The sequence below is a fragment of the Leptosomus discolor genome, chromosome Z, assembly GCF_034619465.1.
Source record: "Leptosomus discolor isolate bLepDis1 chromosome Z, bLepDis1.hap2, whole genome shotgun sequence".
Classification (NCBI taxonomy): domain Eukaryota; kingdom Metazoa; phylum Chordata; class Aves; order Leptosomiformes; family Leptosomidae; genus Leptosomus; species Leptosomus discolor.
In genome coordinates, this window is record NC_141419.1 from 2,888,528 (window position 1) to 2,907,112 (window position 18,585).

The following is an 18,585-nucleotide window of genomic DNA, read 5'->3' on the forward strand; positions in this document are numbered from 1 at the left end:
TTCAATCGCTGGACCTGTGGGACACCGAGGAGTCGGGAAATCAGCCCCGCTGGGTGCGCTGCGGCAGAGGCGTGCAGAATAGCGCTCTCCATCACAAGCGCTCCGGCCCAACGTGGTGGGATGGGCATGAGGGGGCCAACGATGCTCAGGGTGGGAGGGGGGACACGACACAGGGACTTCCCTCCCCCTGGGATCACCGTCTCTCACATCCTGTCCTTAGGGTCTCCACAGCCTTGGGAGCTGCCAGACTGCAGAGGATTTAGGCTATGTATCACAGGGTAAGCATGTTGGAGAGCTGAAGAACGTGATGTCGTGGTGCCCAGGAGGACCTGAGCAAGGGAGAAGCATCCCCAACCCCCCCAGGAGAGGTGGGATGACGCACTGCAGCCAGGAGAGGTACAGGCTGGCTAGCAGAGCTGGTTTGGTTCATCTCAGGGACCTCTTCAAGACAACAATTAAATCCTGAGCTGCCAGGACCAGAGATTTGATCCAGACCCAGGGACACCCCATGTGTTGCTGATGTCTGCCTGGAGAGCTGCGAGCTCCTGCTGTAGGGAGCACCGCAGCTCCAGGTCTGGAGCATCTTCTCCTTGCACACGGGTCCTACCCATGCCACCTCGTCCATCCTACCTCCTGCCCTCCCCGAGACGCCGGCACGAGATGCTCTCACCTCATACTCCTGCTTGAAGCCGTAGCCTTCTGCCGTCTTCATCTGGTTGATATGCTGGAGGAGATCCGCCACCCGCACGGCAGGATGGAGCTGCCCAGTATGATACGGGGATCCTTTGCGGCCACACTGGCGGCGGGGGGAGCCCCCCAGCAGGCTGCTGGACTCATTGACCACGCTGCTGCGCTGGTCACCTGCAGAAGGGGAGGGAGAAACAGGGCTGCGAGGGGAGCAAAGCCTTGGACCACGTCCCCATCACCTGCTTGCACCCACAGAGAAGCGAGAAGGCACCTGGAAACATCCCCAGGAGACGCTGGTGCTGCAGCCTGTCTGTCTCTGGGGACCACAAGCGTTTTGGAGCCCCCCCTCCCCGTGCTCTCTGAAGTTCTTCCTACACCACAAAGCTGAAAACGCCCATTACAGCCTTTTAGGACCACAGCAGACCTCTTAGAAATCAGTGGGCAAGATCAGGGGGTTAATAAGCTAATTTCCCATCAATTGGAGCAATTAATTCCCATGCAGACAAGTACAAGCTACGTGCCCAAATATTCACACAAAGTCCTGACTTGAAAAACCGCGTTGCCAAAGTCTCCAGCCCAGCTTAACAGTTAATTTTCCTCGCTGCCAGATACCGGTGCCTTATTCCTAGCACTGACACAAATGGAGCTCACTGCTGTTTAATGGGGGAGTTTATGCAGTATTTACCTGGTTTATGCCTTTGCTGTGTAATTACCAGCAGAGCCAGACTAAGACCTTGCCTGCATTTGTCAGGGCAAGGTCCCACACCAGACCCTGAACTCTGGGCTTGCACAAAACCCCATGCTCTCCGCTGCTGCCAAGAGATGCAGCAGGCACGGATCCTGCAGCAGCAGGTACGGATCCTGCGGCGCCCAGCCTGGAACGCCGTCCACACGCTGCTGGGAAGCAGCTTCGCAAGACGGTGCATCCTGGGTGAGGCTTCCCCTAACAGCACCTGTAAAAGCCACCCTTGTCAGCTCGCTCACAAAGCTCCCAGGCTTGGGGTTTTTTCGGTCTGCTCGAATGCAAGGAGCAGCCCCTCACCCCCTGCCTGCACCTCCCGGCTGCCTGGGCAACACGGGTGCAGCGTGGGTGCAACATGCGTGCAACACAGGCACAGAGCAGGGTCTCCATCAGTCACTGCAGCCCCCAAGAAGATGATGCTCCAACCCCTTGGCAACCAGGAACATCTCCCTTTCAGGCTGCCGACGCGTGGCTGAACCACGGGGACGCGCAGGAGGGCCACGCTGCGCCCTGTGGCGCGGCTGACGGGCGCGCCACCGGCCACTGGGTTTAATGGGAAATTCATTGCGGGCATTTGCAAGGTGCTGACAAGCTCCCTGCAGCCACACGCTGAGGACCTGCTTGGGTTTCCGTGGGAAACATCAGTGACTTTCTTTAAATGCAAAGAAACTGAGGCATGGCGGGGAACAGCCCCCAGCCAGTCACAGAGCAACCCGCTCGTTTACCTTCGTTAATTAACGATGCTTATAGGCAGGGGGTGGCCGCAGCACAGGCCGTCCCCAGCTGTGGCAGAGAGCCCGAGCTCCCCGCATCCCCTCCAAGCAGAGGGATGATGAGGAGCAGCCAGCAGCAGAGCAAGCAAGCAGCTGGGAGCAGGATCTAGCCCCACAGCCCCCTTCCCTAAAGAATCCAAGGACCAGCAGCCCCAGCTCAGCCCACTCACGAGACCCACCAGCCTTTGAGCATTTCGAGGACAGCAACCAAAAAATAATCCACCTAGCTAGACGTATTAAGAGGAGGAAAAGTTTGCCCTCTGGGCTTCTATTATCCATGAGACAATGCTGGGAAGCGTGTTAATCCCGCAGCCGGTGGAGAAGAGCCGTGTGTAAGCAGCATCTTGAAGTTACTGTAACAGATGTTATTAGCATATGGTTGAAACTGGGGCATCCAACGAGTTATTTTACAACTAAATCAGCGCGGCAATGCACACTCCAGTGGATGTTAAATTATCAGTCTCCCTCTGATGTGAACGTGGTGGCTTTTTAACCCTTCGAAGCCCAAAGCTGTGCAGAACACCGCGGAGCAGAGCCACATCGGATGTGCTGGTTGAAAGCTGGTGCAAAGTTTTCAACCTCAGCGTCGTCGAAGAGTTGGGGTTCACCCAGCTTCAGGCGGCTCCAGCCAGCGTTTGAGCCCACAAACGGCCTCAACAATCCCAGCCACAAGCTCAGATCTCTGCTTCAAGAGGTCGAGGTGCAGGGACCCAGCTCAAGCCACCCACGAGTGCTTTCCCTTCAGCAAAGCAACTGGATGATGATAAAAGCTACTACAGACACTGAGGAGATCGATGCCCTTGGAGGTTTACGCAGGGCAGTTGAAAAGCCTGCAATGTGCCACACGCATCAGGCTAAAACAGATGCAATACCTGCTACTGAGCCTTAGGTAAATATTTCGGCTGTTTCTGAGATATTTAGGGATTATCAGGGACCCTTGCTGCACCTGGATGGGAGCTGGGGGGATGCCATGGTTCCCCCGTCCTTACCCCGGTTGCTGTAGTTGTGGGCGTCCATGAAGGAGAGCCCCAAGCGCTCGTCCTCCTGCAGCGTGCTCTGGTCGGTGAAGCTCCTGTCGATGGCGCTCATCATGTGCGTCTTCTCGTGGCGGTAGTTAATGGTCGCTTTGGTCATGTTGACGGGTTTTCTGCGGGGTATGCAAAGGTGAGGAGGGGGAAGAAGCACACATAAGCAGGGCTGTAAGATCCCCCCAAAGCTACCGGGCTCAGACGATTTCAAGGAGCACAATCGATTATTTCCACCAGCGGTCATCACGCTTTGGTTTTGTGGCGCCCCAAGCCAGTCACAGCCCCACATGGATCATCCCTCGCCGGCTGCAGCAACTCCAGCTGCTCATCCTCAATGTCCCCACCCCAAAATGCCCAATGGCTGGAACAACCGGGAGCGCCCCTTGCGCAAGCAAAGGCTCTCTCCCCCGCCGGCTGGCATTGCATGGGGCAGCCCCAGCTCTCTCCCAGCCCCAGCTCCCCAGGCATTACCCACCCATCGCCCCACACCACCTCGCTGCCACATGGGACCAGCCAACGCGCCAAATGCATCACTGTGCTGCACGGCACACGTGTGAGAAGTAGAAGCAAGGCATGGAGCTGTTGGAGCGGGTCCAGAGGAGGCCACAAAATTGATGAGAGGGTGGAACGCCTCTCCTGTGAGGACAGGCTGAGAGAGCTGGGCTTGTTCAGCCCGGAGAAGAGAAGCTCCAGGGAGACCTTCTTGTTGCCTTTCAATGCTTAAAGGGTCTCTTGTGAGAAAGTTGGGGACAGGCTCTTTGAGAGGGTCTGTAGCAATAGGACATGGGGTGATGGCTTTAAACTAGAAGAGGGGAGATTCAGCCTAGATATAAGGAAGAGATTTTTTACAACGAGGGTGCTGAGACACAGGACCAGGTTGCCCAGAGAGGTGGTAGGTGCCCCATCCCTGGAAACATCCCAGGTCAGGCTGGACGGGGCTGTGAGCACCCCGATCTAGTTGAAGATGTCCATGCTCACTGCAGGGGGCTCGGACTAGCCAGCCTTTGAAGGTCCCTCCCAACACACCCATTCCATGATTCTGAAACCACACTGAGTGGCCAAATCCATCCTAAGGGACAGGCTGAACCCCCTGACTGCACATGTGCTCAGCACCCACCAGGGAGTCTTTTCCCCCCTGTGCAAGGTCCCTGTTAGGCACTTAATGAAGATGCTGGGAAAGCCCAGGAGCTCTCACTGCAACACAACCTCACATCTCAGATTTGACAGATTTAGGCAAGAAAAAAAAAAAAAAACAACTTATTGAGTGTTTTTGAGAGGCAGCATCAGGCTCCCAAGAATCCAGAGCAGGGACTAAACCAGGGGAAGGATGAACAGGAGATCTGAGCCCATCTCGGCATCTTGGTGAGGCCAAGACACTACGAGATGGTGCCAGACTCCAGAAATCAACCCAGAGTCACTGACCCTTCCCTTTTACACTGCCTTCAGTGTCTAACAAGCTCGGCAGCGTTATTTTCCCCGAGCCAAAGAGGCCCTTAAAATGTACTCAGCAGAGAAAAGGACTTGTTGGAGCAGCAGGGCGAGGGAGGTGGCCGGGAGGAAGAGCGAGGGAGAAAGAGAATGACAATTACTTACGGGTAATAGGAATAAGAATAGTAGTTCCTCCTGGCAAGCGTGCAAAGAGAACAGCAAAAATTGCATAAGCAGCTTTTCTCCAGCATAGGGAAGGGGGGTTACGGGGCAACTCGTCTGCTGGAAAATTAAATGCACCGTAAAGAAACCTGGCTCCCCTTTTGCATCTGTAGGTTAGTTACTCTGGGCAGGAGCCGGCATCCCGGCAGCAGAGCCCAAGCACCAGCTCGCAGAGTGACCACAATCCCCGCACCCGTGGTGGGGTGTCCATGGTATCCTGGTCCAAGGGGTTATTCCAGAACTTTTAAGGCTAAACAGCAAACGTGTCCAAAATGTTGGGCACCCCCGGGGAGCCAGTTAGGGGCCAGGCAACCCCAGCAGGAGAGATGTGGTCAGGATGTCGTGTTTCCAGTGCATCATTTATTAGAGGTGAACATATCCTGGGGGTCCATTTCCATTCCACCATGTCAGTGTTTTTCCAACAGCAAAACACTCCGGAGATTCATGAGCTCATCCCAGCTTCCCAACAGCCCCAAATTCAGGGCCCTTGGCACTGGGTCTGATTTGTGGCTCTGGTTTGTCCTTCAGCGGGTTCACCCCAGGATGCTGGAGCAAAGCTGCTCCCCCTCCTACCCCCACAGCACTGGCAATGGAGCGCAGCAGCCACGCTCGTGGCTTCCTACCCACGGCATCACTCCCAAAAAACACACCGGCACCGCCGGCATTCGCTCCGTGATGACAGAGCTGATGCCACACGCACGGGCATCAGCCCAAATCAAGGGCAGGCGGGGAGCCACGAGCCAGTCCTGCACCCCTCGCAGTGTACAGGGATGCTACACCCTTGCTTTTCCAGCTGGTGTAAGTCAGCAAGAATCCTTTCAGGGCAAACAAAGCCATAAAGAGCTTTGCAGATTTACACAGGCTGAGGTTGTGCCCTGCTATTTGTCTCTCCCCCTGGGCTGTTAACATACTTTCCTCCCATCATCCCGAGCCACGGGGAAGGCATTTAATTGCTGCCCTTTCTCCCCTGCTTTGAGAGCACCCCCGGTTCGGCACCGCCTCAAGCCCCGCACAGTAAGAAGCGGCTTTCCAGGGCGCTGCACCCGAGTGAAAAGCAGCGGCCGCATCCCCAACGCTCCCGGGAGTGAGTGTCCCAAAAAGCCCTCGTTCTCCTCCCTCCCTCCCACCCCACCGAGCTTCCCGAGTGAAAGCCCACCGTGACGGTCACGGCCGCATCCACGCCAGCCGTGCTCAGCTCCCCAGCCAGCAAGCTGGGGAACGTGGGGATCCCCGCGGGGGTGGGAGAGCGGTTTGGGGGTCCCCAAGGACTGTCAGCCCTGGGAAGACCTCCCCTCCAGCATGCACCCAAATTTTAACGACTCCTTGAGAGCCAGCTGGAGGCTCTCAGCCAGAGATTGCTCACATGTGACTGGAAGCTCAGTGGTTCCCCATTAAAACAAGCCCAGCAGGATGCAGGACAGTCCAAGCACCCGCACCCTGGGGGCAGGCAGAGCACCACAAAGCCAAGAAGCATCAGAAAAAGCAGCAAAAACACTAAAAACACGGGGAAGAGGGACAGGGGGACAAAACTCCAGAGCCCCGAGGGCAAAGGGACGTCCCTGGAACTTTGCTCATTGGTCCCCAGTGTTCCCAGTGCCACTTGACGTGCCTGGTGTCACAGAGCAAGGAGGGCGCTGTGCTCGATGGGATGCACAAGCACATGGAAGCCCAGCTCAAGGATGGGCTTGGAATCTGCCCAGCATGGCAGTAACTCCCAGTTAGTGCTGGGATGGTGGAGAAGGGCTGAGCTGAGAGGAGGGGATGGATAGAGGCACTCGCTGCCACACCAGGTCTCCTTACCCTTTCCGAATGACGACGATGATGGCTCCCAAGAGGATAATCAGGACGATGAGCCCTCCAGCACAGATCCCCAGGATCAGGCCCATCTCCTCCGAGTGCTGTGACACCTCCAGGGGACGCTTGCTCTCTTTGCAGGCAGCTGTCAGGGGACAAGGACAGGCAGAAGGGGTCAACACTCAACTCCAGGTAACATCTGACAGGAAAACACTGGGATTTGTCCCATGGGATGCACATTGCTCCTCAAACTCATTTTATTCCACTGAGAAGTTACAGGGCTTGGCAGTGCCACGCTATGACCGTGGGTGAGTCCCTCTCCCTGTTCCTGTGGGGTGAGGCGGTCCCTTCGTGCCACCCTTTGTCACACCCAACGTAAGCTGCTCCATCCCTGGATTCAGCACCCAGCACCACAGACTCCAGCCTCCCACTGCCACCATGGTAACGGCGGTTTAAGTTGAGGGAAAAACTCAACCAAGGGAAAAACCCAAACACCAAAGCAAGTGGGAAACAAGAGCGTGGGATGGGGCTGTAAGAAACCCTCGCACGCACCCCGACCGCCGCCAGCGCTGGTAACGACACCCAGCGGCACGGCCCCCGCCGTCGGCGCAGCCGCAGGTTCGGGTCCGCAGCCTCGGCGGGATCACGCCGGCTGGGAAAAGGGGGGCTCACCTTTGCGAGCGATCCGGACACAGTTCAGCCGGGTTTCCTACGGAGGGAAAAAAAAGGGGGGGGTCAGTGTCGGATGAGCATCCCGGCAGCTCCGCTCCCTGCTCCAAAAGAGGCCGGGCGGACGCAAGGCTGGTCCGTTGGTGCTTCGACCCCCAAATCAAGGGAGTTCGCAGGTGATTTGGGCCGCAGCACCCGCTGCTGAGCCAAAGGAGCTCCTAGGGGGATGCACACCAAGAGATGCTGCGGAATGATCTGTCCCCAGCGTCCCCGGGTTTAGCTGAGGCCATAGCTCCTGGCACAGAGGGGACAGCAAAGCTCAAAATCATCAAAGGAGGGATCCAGCAGACCCAGCGGAGCCACAGGTCACCAGCACGTCACCAACTACAGCCAAAACACTCCCAGGTCACCATTCAGAGCTTCACGGCGGGGTTTTTTTCCATCCATCAAAGTTTTCAAGCCCCAGCCCCGGTGCTCTGTACGTGCTGCCAAGGGCTTCCAGCTCAGGTCTCCAACAGTTTCTGCATTTGCATTTTTAGGGATGGCTTCAGCTAAAATATTCCATCTCTCCACGCATCCAACTTCTGTTGCAAAATAAAAAGCGCCATTTTGGCAGGATTGCCTTCTTCCCCGAGCATCCTCCAGCCCCTCGAGACACCAGTGCTGGCAACGTTGCTCCATCCACCCTCGGACTGAGACCTGCCCATGCAGGTTGCCCAGGGCAGGGCCGGCTCCAGCACCGCTCTCCCCGAGGTCGCCAGCTCTTGCGTCTCCTGCTTCTTGCTCCATCTGGCACAAAAGCCATGAAAACCCCAAGCCGGGATCCAGCTTTTTCGCAACGTGCGATAGCAGCCGGGACAAATCCATTGCCTCCCAGCAGGAAGGCTATAAAACAGCGTCAGCCACCAGTTATTATCCAGCAGTGCCCGCACAAGCCAGAGATGAGATCCTCCCTGTCCGTCTCCGCCCTAATTACAACCCAGCGAGGTGAAAGATCCCAGAGAAGAGGAAAGGATTCAAAAACCGGCACCTTTCCAGCAAGATGGAGCCACACAGGATAAGGATGCTGCCACGGTCCAGCTGCTTCGCTTTCACGCTCAATCCTCCCCCGGGCGGGATGGGAGTTGTTGGAGCCGGTGAAGCCAAGAAGCATCCCCAGTGGGTCCCAGTGGTCCCGCCAGTGACTTGAAGGAAATCAGCCCAGGGGGATGCGAGGGTTGCTACCACCGTTTCACCGAGAGAACAGGCAGCAGCAGGCAGGGAGAGGGCAGCCCGGGAACTTGGCAACTTCCCAGGAGCTCTCTGCAGCAGCCGCTGTGTCAGCAGTGGGTCCCAGTAATGCGCACACAGCTCTTCTTGCTGCCCAAAAGGTCCTTTTCCACCCCAGGATTAGCCCCGGGAAGGTGGTCTCCACCACACCAGTGCTGGCTGGGGTCCCGGCCGGTACCACAGCGGGTAGCAGAGGTTGGGCTCCTCCACTCCTGGCACTGGGAGGCGGACGGGCACAGCCCAGGGCTGTCAGGAAGAAGGGGGACACCCATCTGTGACCCCAATGTGCCGTAAGGGTGGCCCAGAGCACCAGCTCCCCCCGCACTGGCAGGGCACTGAGAGGGAGCTCAGAGTAGGGGGCCAAGGGACGGGCATCTAAAAAATAAAGTCCTGGTTTTTTCTGACCCCACCCCAGACCCCAGCTGGGCTCCTGCCTGGTCCAGCCAGGACTCCAGACACCCCACTGGATGGAGCAGGGTCCCACGGCTACTCACCCCTTTGAGGTTGCTCATGGCTTGGAAGTAGATGAGATAGGCCTTCTTGGGCTCCAGCGGTGGGTTCCAGTAGCCGCTGTAGGTCTGGTTGTCCCCCACGGTGAAGGGTTTGGCTTCGGTGAGGCTGCTGGCGGGCAGCTCGGCCCCGAAGTAGTGCACAGAGCCACGGGACACGGCGTCATCGAAGGTGAGCGGCACCGGGAAACACTCCTGCCCACCCAGCTCCCGCTTGAGCTTCTTGGGTCGGTCTTCTTCTACGATGACCTGGTAGGTGCTGGTGAGGGCCAGGCAGAGGGGAGCTTTGTCAAAAAAAAGGATGGTCCTGCCCTTCCCTTGAGGCTCGGCCCCACCGCCCACGCTGCGCCAGCCCGTTTGTGGGGGTCTCGCCCTCGCGCAGCCCCAGCCTTACCTGATGGGAGCCCCTCGGCCCTGCGCCGGCCGCAGCAGCACCGTGATGGTGCTCTCTGACTCGCTCAGCGGCGATGGCATGTCCCCGTAGTCGAAGGTGGGAGCTGCAGAGGGAGCAGGGGAGAACAGGCAGCGGTGAGTCCTGGTCCCCAGGCACGCACCGCCCTCAGGGGGGGAAACTGAGGCACAAGCAGCCTTGCCCACGACACGTGGTGTAATGTGAATTATTCCAAATAAAGAAAACCCCTCAAGGTCTTGAACAAGCGTTATAGTTGGGAGAGGACCTGTAGGTGTGTGCTGAAGGAGGGTTATCAACACTGGTCTGGCAGAGGGGAGGAGATGGGAGCAGGATTCATCCTTGACAGGACCCGAACGCTCCAGCCTTGAGCTGCACCCCAGGCACAGCACCGCTCTGAGCTGCCAGCACAGCGTGAGCATCCCTGCCAGGGCATAAGCACACCCAAAGCATCCCAGCAGCACCCCCAGATCAAGGTGGGGGACCCCTGTAGGACCCAGCAGGTCCCCGTGGTCTCCAAGCCACCACTAGCAGCAGCTGGGGTCCAGCCGGCACCGCTTTCCAATTTCAGTGCCCCCATTAGGGCTCATCTCAGCCCATTTGCAGCAGTTAATAGCAATGCCATGGACACGAGCAAACAGCCCCAAGCACTGTGAGGCTCATTAACAAAAGCCAAATTAATCCCTCGCTTGTACACTGATAGCTCAGACAGCACCGGTGTGCCCGGCTGGCCGGACTCCTCAGCCACACACCCACACTCAGCCCAGCGGATGGGTTTTTGGGGGCTGGCCGGGGGTTCACGCCATGGCTGCCATCGACAGCATCCTTCACTAGCAGCATCCAGTCACCAACACCCCCAGGAGCGCACCAGAGGCTGCGGCACCAGGCGCAGAGCCCAAGGGAACCTACCGGAGATGTTGGTGGTGATCTCGGTGAGCGCTGTCTGGCCAAAACCCTTGCCGGTGCGGGCCCGGACCGAAAAAAGGTAGGTGGTGCCAGGGTGGAGGTTGGAGAAGACATGGTAGGTCTCGTTGCGTAGTTTGGACACGGTACGCCGCGGGCCGGGCACGTTGACCGCCGGGTCGGAGGACTCGATGCTCTGGTAGCTGATCTGCAGGGACAGGGCAGAGCATCGCCAGAGGCCGCGGGAGAGGGGAGAGACCCCGGCTGCACGTGGAGAAGGGGTTAAAGGGACGAATTCAGAGGAGGGGAGGGTCATGGGGGCAGCCTGGAAGGCAGACGCTTTTTGGGGTAAATCAAAAGCAGAAGCTCACTGGAAAAGCCTTTGCTGGATAACACCAGCGACTCCGAGAGCAGGACACCCCGGCAGGGACAGACCCTGCTCGCAGGGCGATGAACGCAGGCTGGATCCGTGCTCCAAACGAAGGGCTCGGAGCAGCAGCAATGCTGCAGCCACCCTAAATCCCCACCGAAAGCAGCAGTCGCCCCAGATCTCCCCCACTGCATCCCCCCTCAAACAGGACCCTCCCGGGTCCCCGTGGGTCGCCCTCAGGTGTCGCAGCTGGCCGGGACGTACCTCGTACTGTGTGATGAGGCCGTTGGGCTCCACCGGTTCCTCCCACTTCAGAAATATCATGTCCTCCAGCGGGGTGAAGGTGAGGGACTCCGAGGCGATGCCACCGGGCACTAGGGGAGGAAAGGGGACGTGCTCAGATGCGGCAAGAAACCGGGTCGGAAGGAGAAATCGCCCAGGAAACCCCTCCAGGCCGCTGCAGCAGCTGTCCCCTGTGACCGAGCCACCACGTCCCCTCTGCCGCATCACCCAGCTCCAGCACATGCCACCAGATGGGGCCGGTGGCTCCCCAGGGCAAGGATGCTCCCGCCGTGCTCCTGGGCCCACTGGTGACACTTCGCCACGGCGGGTGGAGGTCCCCACGCCACGGCACAAACCCCGCAGGTACCGTTTCTGGCACCGCACCCCGTTTCCAACGGCACACGCCACCACTGCCCCGTGCACCATCACTGGCAGAGCTCACCTGAGTTCACCAGTGCAAGGAAAGCCAAAAAAAAAAAAAAAAAAATCCCTTTTCCCCTAAAACCCACATCCCCCTGGAGCCCCCAGCATCCCTGGGAGACGTTGCCAGCGCTCCCCGCAGCGAGCAGTAAACCTGCAGCCAGGTTTGACATGCCCCAGCCTTCCCTTCTAATTAACACCAACAACGATAATAATCGCAAACAATAACAGCGATCGACAGCACCGGGATCAATATCCACTGCTTTACCACGGATTTTTTTCACCTGAGGGGGTCAGCGAGAAGGACAGGAGAGGCGATGGCTTGGCGATGGCCACGATTCACCAGCAGCATCCCCTGCTGAGGGCTTGAGCACCCAAAACACACCCCCCTCTCCTTGCAGAGGGACACCAGCTCTTCCCCTCTCTTTTTTTTTATTTTGCAGCTTTTGTTCAGATCTAATTACGGGGCCGAGAGAGAGGGATCACCTTCTGTGTGCTTCCCACCATGCAAATACACAATTTCCACTTGATTTACAAGTTAATTTAATCAGAGGAGCCGTGTCCTACACGTGTACACAAGGCAGTTATTAAATTCACGGAGAATTACGGAATCCTTTAGGGGAGGAATATGTGTACCTATGTAGGTATTTATATATATATATGTAGCCTATATAGTCTTATATATATATATATACACACACACAGGTACAGGTACAACATGCTTGGGCATGCACCAGGTTGAGACTGGCAGAGGCACACAACAGCTCCCAGGTCTGTGTATACCCCTCTGCCACCCATATACACTCATCTATTTATTTACATATTGATATAGATTTATTCTGGCTTGCATTGCATGCACCCTGCCTGCAAGGGAGGGAACTGGCTCCCTGCACACACCAACACACTGCAATAGCATCTCCACGAGCACCAGGGATTGAGTCTCATCATTTCAAGCAGACATAGACCAAAAATCTCCAGCTGTGGGTCACAGACCTTCCCTGGATCTATATGGGGCACTTAAACACCAGCCAGGTAACCTATGGATGCGTCGCTCCCTTCGCTCAGTGCCCTGCCCACGCACCCAGGAGCCAGCAGGACTTTCCCCAGGGGGGACGCTGTGAACACCACCCTCGGTTGGACCCAGTTATGAATGCCCCAGAAATGGCTTTTCCAGCCCCAAAATAGGGTTTACAGCCCGGGATGGGGGTGCAGCCCACACCAGGGCCCGCCTCGAGACAAGCCCCAGCGCTGCACCAGCGGATGCCGCAACCAAAGCTGACCTCCTGCCAAAATAAACCACAATCAAGGGTCCTATTATTAACGAGGCTTCGCCCGCTTCGCTTAATTGCACGGGCAGCTGCTCATCACCCCGTTGTGGGAACTCAAATCCTCATCACCCTGCCAGGCAGGGAGACAGTGGGCCAAGCCCACGTGTAGTATTTGCAACAGATCCATAGGTGGATATCCATCGCTTGATCCCACCCGAGACCGAACGTACAGGCAGCCCCAGGTTCAATCCAAGGAGGAAGCCACAAGCCCCGGTTAATGAAAGCACAGGGGAAAGCAGCTGGAGTGACTACAGTACGGCAGAAAGACATCTGGAACTGCTGTATTAATATTCCATAAGAAAACAGCTGGAGCAGTCACAGCACGGGGAGAACAGCTGAAGCAATTACAGCCAGAAAACAACCCGGCAGGAGCGGGAAGCTGGGTGCCCCCGGTCAGGCAGGCTCAGGGCTGGGGATGCTGAAAGTGCTGATGCGCCAAGAAAGGTGCCAAATTTAGGCTTTAGAGATGAAAACGGGACCCAGAGACCCTGCCGGCTTCGCTCCAGCTCTGCGAGTTTGGCTTTCCAGCCTGGGAAATGGGAGCGAAGAGCAAGGCGCACGCACAAGCTGCACGTTTCGGTGGGTCCCAAATCGAGGCAGGGGGGATTTCACGGCAGGCTTCTCCTCAGGGGTCATCCAGGGATTCTGGAGCCGACTGGATCCTTTGCAATTATCAATTCTTGCACCTTAATTGCTGATTCTTGATACTAAAAAGTCCTTCAGGGATTAATGACACACATACAGCGAGTGCTAGTGACTCTGCCAGAGCCAGGGATGCTCCAGCCACGCTCGGCACCCAGCACCCACCCTGGGGCGCAGCAGCTCCTTGCACCCCACGCAAGTCCCAACTGCTGCTGCCCTCTGTGGACGAGGATGAGACCCCCCTCATCCCACCGGCTGCAGGACCAGCCATCAGAGCGGCAGCTTTTGGGGGCTGCCCAGCTGTCCTTGAAGGTGGCCGAGTCACCACGGCACACAGAGGAGACGCTGACGGGGCAGTGAAGAGGACGTGACGAGCAGAAGGAGTCGTTAGCGGGAGCTGCCAGCCCTGGATGAGGCCCATCGCTGATGGGTGGCACCAGAGACACTGAGCCAGCTCTGCCCTGTACCTCCTGCCACGTTCTCCAGATCTCCAGAGCCCAGAACGACCCGAGCGCTCTGCTGATGGAGAGCTGCAGCCAGGGACCGCGGTGCAGGGTAAGGCCAGACCTGGAAGACCTCTCCAGTGGCGCCAGCTCCAGGACACCCTCAGGGAAGGGCTGGGCAGCAGTAAGAGATGCCAAACCCAGGAGTTCTGGAGCAACAGTGGAGCCTCTAACAAGGATGCCAGCCCTGCTTGGGTACCAGCAGCAGGGACAAAACCCTGGGGCACAGCCAGGATGGGGAGAAGAGAAACAGCTCGGCTGGTCGGGAGCAACGCTGCTGGTAAATAACCAGGGCCAGACACCCCTTATCCACACACTCATCCACAGAGCTCGTTTGCACAACCCAAACGTGCCCGAGAGCAAACTTAACCAGGGAAGAGCACTGGGGAAGCCAAGCAAAGCCGCACCAGGCTCTGGTTAACAGCAGTCTCCCAAAAATGTAGCCATGCCAAATTAACCAGCGACCGAGCAGCTGAAGGATGTTACCTAAGTGCAAAGCATTTGTTGTTTTAACTGTCGTTATCATCGCTGCTAGGCTTTGGTGCCACGCTAAGGGATGAGCGAGGATGACCCGTGCTGGGAGGAGCTGGGCATCGGCCAACTCTCACACCCTCCGCCAGACCGGGCATGGCTACAACGCTCCGCTCAAAGGGCAAGGGCAGCATTTCAGCAGTGACATCCCCCTCCAGTCCCCCCAAGTCGCTCCCAGCATCTCCCTTCCCCAGCCACCATCACTGCCCCTTTCTCCCGCCTCCTCTTAACACAGCCCTGGGGCTGCGACAGCCACGGGAGATATTCCCATCATGCCCCTGGCCGAGCACCACCGATGTGCACCACGCCACAGAGTCCCATTTTTGGGGACGACGCACCTCCCCGAGCAGACTCACCATCCTCATCCGTCTGGAATATCACCTCCTTGCCCTCCTTGCGACCCTCGGGGTTGGAAAGGATGAGCTTGACGTGGATGTTCTTGTAGGGCAGGAGGTTTTTGATGGTGTAGCGGTTGGCGTTACGCTCCATCTTCACGCACTCCCGGAAGGTTTGGTTGTGGCCGGTGCCCACGAAATAGCGGTAGCAGAGCGAGACAGTGTAGGTGTGACAGCGGGTCAGGTTGTAACCCAGCGGCTCCCACTGCAACGTCAGCTGCCTGGACTGGATTTCGGAGAAAGCCAGGCCTTTGGGGGCCCGCATGGGCTCTGCGGGGGAAGAGAGATGAGGAGAGATGAGCGACGAAGCAAAACATCACGTGGGTTTATGCGTATTCTCAGTGAAAGCCCTTTTAGAGCGCAGGAACAAGCCAGGAGAGTGCAGAGAGCAACCCTGACCCCAAAGCTGGGACCAGCCCCAAGCACAGGATGATGCTGCTGCCCTGCAGACAGGGCTGGGGACATCGCTGTGTCACAAAGCCATCAATACTGCCAGGACAGCAGCCCCCCCCCCGTTGGCTCACCTTCCCCTCCCGAGGTGAAGCCAGGTACCAGCCCTGCTCTCCCAACCAGCACAGAGTGGTCACCGGGAGCATCTGTGCCACGAGCAGCCCCAAATAACCAGATAAACGTGTCTGCGTGAGGGGAGCCCTCGCGTTTTCATCGAGTCCATGTCAGGCTCTTGAAAGGACAGAGTCTGAGTGCCATCATCGGGAAGTAGTTTAATTAGATCTAATTGACATGAACAGGAGAAGTCTGATTTAACGAGGAGCCGAGCTGCTTTGCCAACGGCAGACGCACACAGGCCGTCTGGGTTAACGGCAGCAACTCCTTTTCATACCCAAGGGTGGTGGGAAGGACACAGAGAGGGAAGGAGGGTCTTTTCCCATCCTATCCCAGAGCTAATTCCCCAGGCAATTCCCCTGGGATTTGTACTGGGGAGGAATTCGCGCAACTGAGGGTTGCAAGAAGCTTTTGCAACCTCGGGGGATGCTCCTGCAGGTCCTGATCCCCTCGCGGGTCTGTGCAAAACCCCAGTTGGTCTTGGCAGGGATGAGCATGGCTGCAGGCACACAGCCCCCACACAGCAGGGACCTTGCATTTAACCTGTTGCCGCAGCCAGCTCTGCCAAAACACACCAAGGCTCAGCCCAGGTACCCACTGGCATCCCTCCCATTGGGTGGCCAAGGGCACAGGGATCTCTCCCCGAGGCCTCCAGAGCTCCCCACATCTCCCTGGGCAGCACCGGTTGGTGCCAGGCTTCAACCTGCCCCTCTCTTCTTTATTCCAGTGTATTTAAACACTCCAGGGGGAGCCAGCAGGACAGCACCCAGGGCCAATGATGGCCGGCGGCACATGGCCCTGTGGGGAATCTCCCCTCGCCCCTTGCTGCAGGATGCATCTACCCAGCAGCATCTTCCAGGGTTCCTTCCCAAGGGTTGGGTCCTGCAAAATGTGGGAGACACGGCGCTGGGCAGAGGGGCTGGCAAGGCTCGGAGGATGCAACTGCAGCCGCCTTTTGGGTGGAGGAAGGGCAGCTGCGTCACCATCTGCAAACCCACCGTGACCCAGGGGAAGCCGGGGAGAAAAATACATCATTACAGCACATGGGAAGAGCTGGGAGAGCCTGAACCTGACAAAAATAGGAAGCTAAATACAGGACACAGAGTGTCAAACAGCACCCATCATCAGCTTCGAGGTGCTATGGAAACCTGGGCTTTCTTGCAGCATCTCCAAAATTTAATCTGGGATGAAAAGCTGCTGCCAGGGCCTCGCTGCGATACCCAGGTCAGGGTTTGCATCTCCCCCTCCAGCCCTGCACTGGCACTGACCACTCTCCTCGCACGCCTGAGCACACCCGTCCCGTCCCCAAAGCCGACCCTGCTCGTGGGGCTCCCCACAGCCACGGCCAAAGCCACCGGGGACACCCCACAGCCCTGGGGCCACGGCCGTGTCCTGCTCCGCTCCTGTGGCGTGTAAGGAGGGAGGATGTGCCCGTGGGTTCCCCCCTGTGGGGTGATGCTCCCAGCTCCCTCCCAGCTCAGCAGCACAGACTCCCGCTTTCATGGGGTTGGATGTGGTTTCTCTGTGTAAGGTCCCAGCCCAGCACCATGGTGGTGCCAGGTCTTGGGGTGAACGTGGAGTGACAGCCCTGTGCCTCCATCACGCCGTCTCGCTGCCTTGAACTTTGCTCAATCACCAGCAGTTAAACCCCAGCATCAGGAAAGCAGCTGCCACGCAGCGTCTGAAACGCCACCGCCAGCCCCCCAGTCCCAGCCCCACCACAGCTGGGGACATCCCCCAACCCAGGTCACCCTCCACAGGGATGTAAAGTCAGGCTCCTCCAGAGGAAACAGGCTCCCCTGCAGCCCCACCGTGCCGGAGGAGTCAGAAGACTTTGGGAAGCCCCCCCATCACCGCCCAGACCAGCGGCATGGTCGCACCATGGGCTCTGCTGGGGCATTTTGGCAGAGAGAAACCCCAGCTCACCCCATGCTTCCCCAGGGACACCCCGAGGGGGCTTCGGCAGAGATGGGGTTGCCCTGAATTAACCCCCAGGCCGTCACCGTGTGTGGGAAGGCAGTCGACCCCCCCAGCCAGAGCCATCACCCCTCCGCTGTGGCAGAAGATTAACGTAGTTTTAAAAGAAATATTGAGAGGCACCAGCCACTCAAAACCAGGCACTAGAGAATAATCTACAGCTCCCTCCGAGGAGGGAATGAGACTGGAACCTCGCTAGGGTCAGCCAAGGGGCTCATTCTCAGGGACACCGGTCCTGAGATTTAGGGATGCCCTGAGCTGGATCCAGCCCCGAGCCTGCAGCCCCAGCCGAGGAGGAGCAGCCACCTCCCACCAGTGCTTGCTGGATGGAAACCAGCCGCATGGCAGCTCCTAACTCCGGGCATCTCTTGTTTCTGCGCTTTCCTGCACCGAGGTCGCACCCGGCCGCTGCTGACTGACCAGCAAAAACCCACCCACCATCCATCCATCGGGGCATTTTTGGACTGGATGGATATTGAGCCCCTCTGCACAGGCTGATGGAGTTGGTTCAGGATCTGGCCTCACCCACGCACCCTGCTACCCTCCGGCCGTGATCACAACGTGGGTTTAACTAGCAGTCCCCTCCCGAGATGCTGCTTAGAGCTGCTAAAAACTCAATAAAAGGCGGATCTATCAGAGGAGAGATGCTTCAAGCTCCTGGGCTGTCCTGGCAAACAGCCTCAGCATCCATCCAGCCCCAGCTGCACTCCCTGCCCAGGGCTCAGGGTGGCAAGGGACCAACCCAAGGCCACCTGAGTGACCAGGATGCGCTGTGGGACCCACCTGCGCACTTGGTGCGGCTGATGAGGGGCGGCCCTGGTTTGCCGGTGCCCCCCTCGCCGGGCCGGGTGAGCAGGACGCTGATCTCGTACTCTGTGTCCGGATCCAAATGCCAGAGCTTATAGGTCTGCATGTTGACAGCGTGGACCTCCGACCAGGGCCCCGAGGTCATGCGGTACTCGATCTCCTTGCGCACGATGGGGCCGTCGCCGATGATGGAGTTGGTGTTGAGCTGGATGATGAGGTAGGTGGAGCCGGCCCGGAGCAGCTGGGGGGGTGCGATGGGTGTGGGGGGCTCTGGAAGAGAGAGGGGAAGAGGCAGGTGAAGTAACCTCCTCCAGAAGCAGCTCCACGGCATCC

General features: G+C 58.0%; 1 protein-coding gene across 5 annotated transcripts in view; it reads right to left on the minus strand.

Moving 5' to 3' along the window:
* Positions 1-18,585, minus strand: part of PTPRU (protein tyrosine phosphatase receptor type U) — a 68,581-nt gene that overhangs the window by 22,080 nt on the left and 27,916 nt on the right. For 3 of the 5 annotated variants that reach the window (XM_086479947.1, XM_086479950.1, XM_086479951.1), the window contains 10 exons: positions 18,229-18,522; positions 14,866-15,174; positions 11,068-11,177; positions 10,440-10,641; positions 9,516-9,618; positions 9,107-9,380; positions 7,347-7,383; positions 6,681-6,819; positions 3,192-3,349; positions 671-861 (listed from right to left, as the gene is read on the minus strand). In XM_086479947.1, the coding sequence (XP_086336073.1) occupies positions 671-861; positions 3,192-3,349; positions 6,681-6,819; positions 7,347-7,383; positions 9,107-9,380; positions 9,516-9,618; positions 10,440-10,641; positions 11,068-11,177; positions 14,866-15,174; positions 18,229-18,522 (1,817 nt within the window). Of the gene's footprint in view, positions 1-670; positions 862-3,191; positions 3,350-4,823; positions 4,854-6,680; positions 6,820-7,346; positions 7,384-9,106; positions 9,381-9,515; positions 9,619-10,439; positions 10,642-11,067; positions 11,178-14,865; positions 15,175-18,228; positions 18,523-18,585 lie in introns of all 5 variants that reach the window. The other 2 variants (XM_086479948.1, XM_086479949.1) reach the window with 1 other exon arrangement.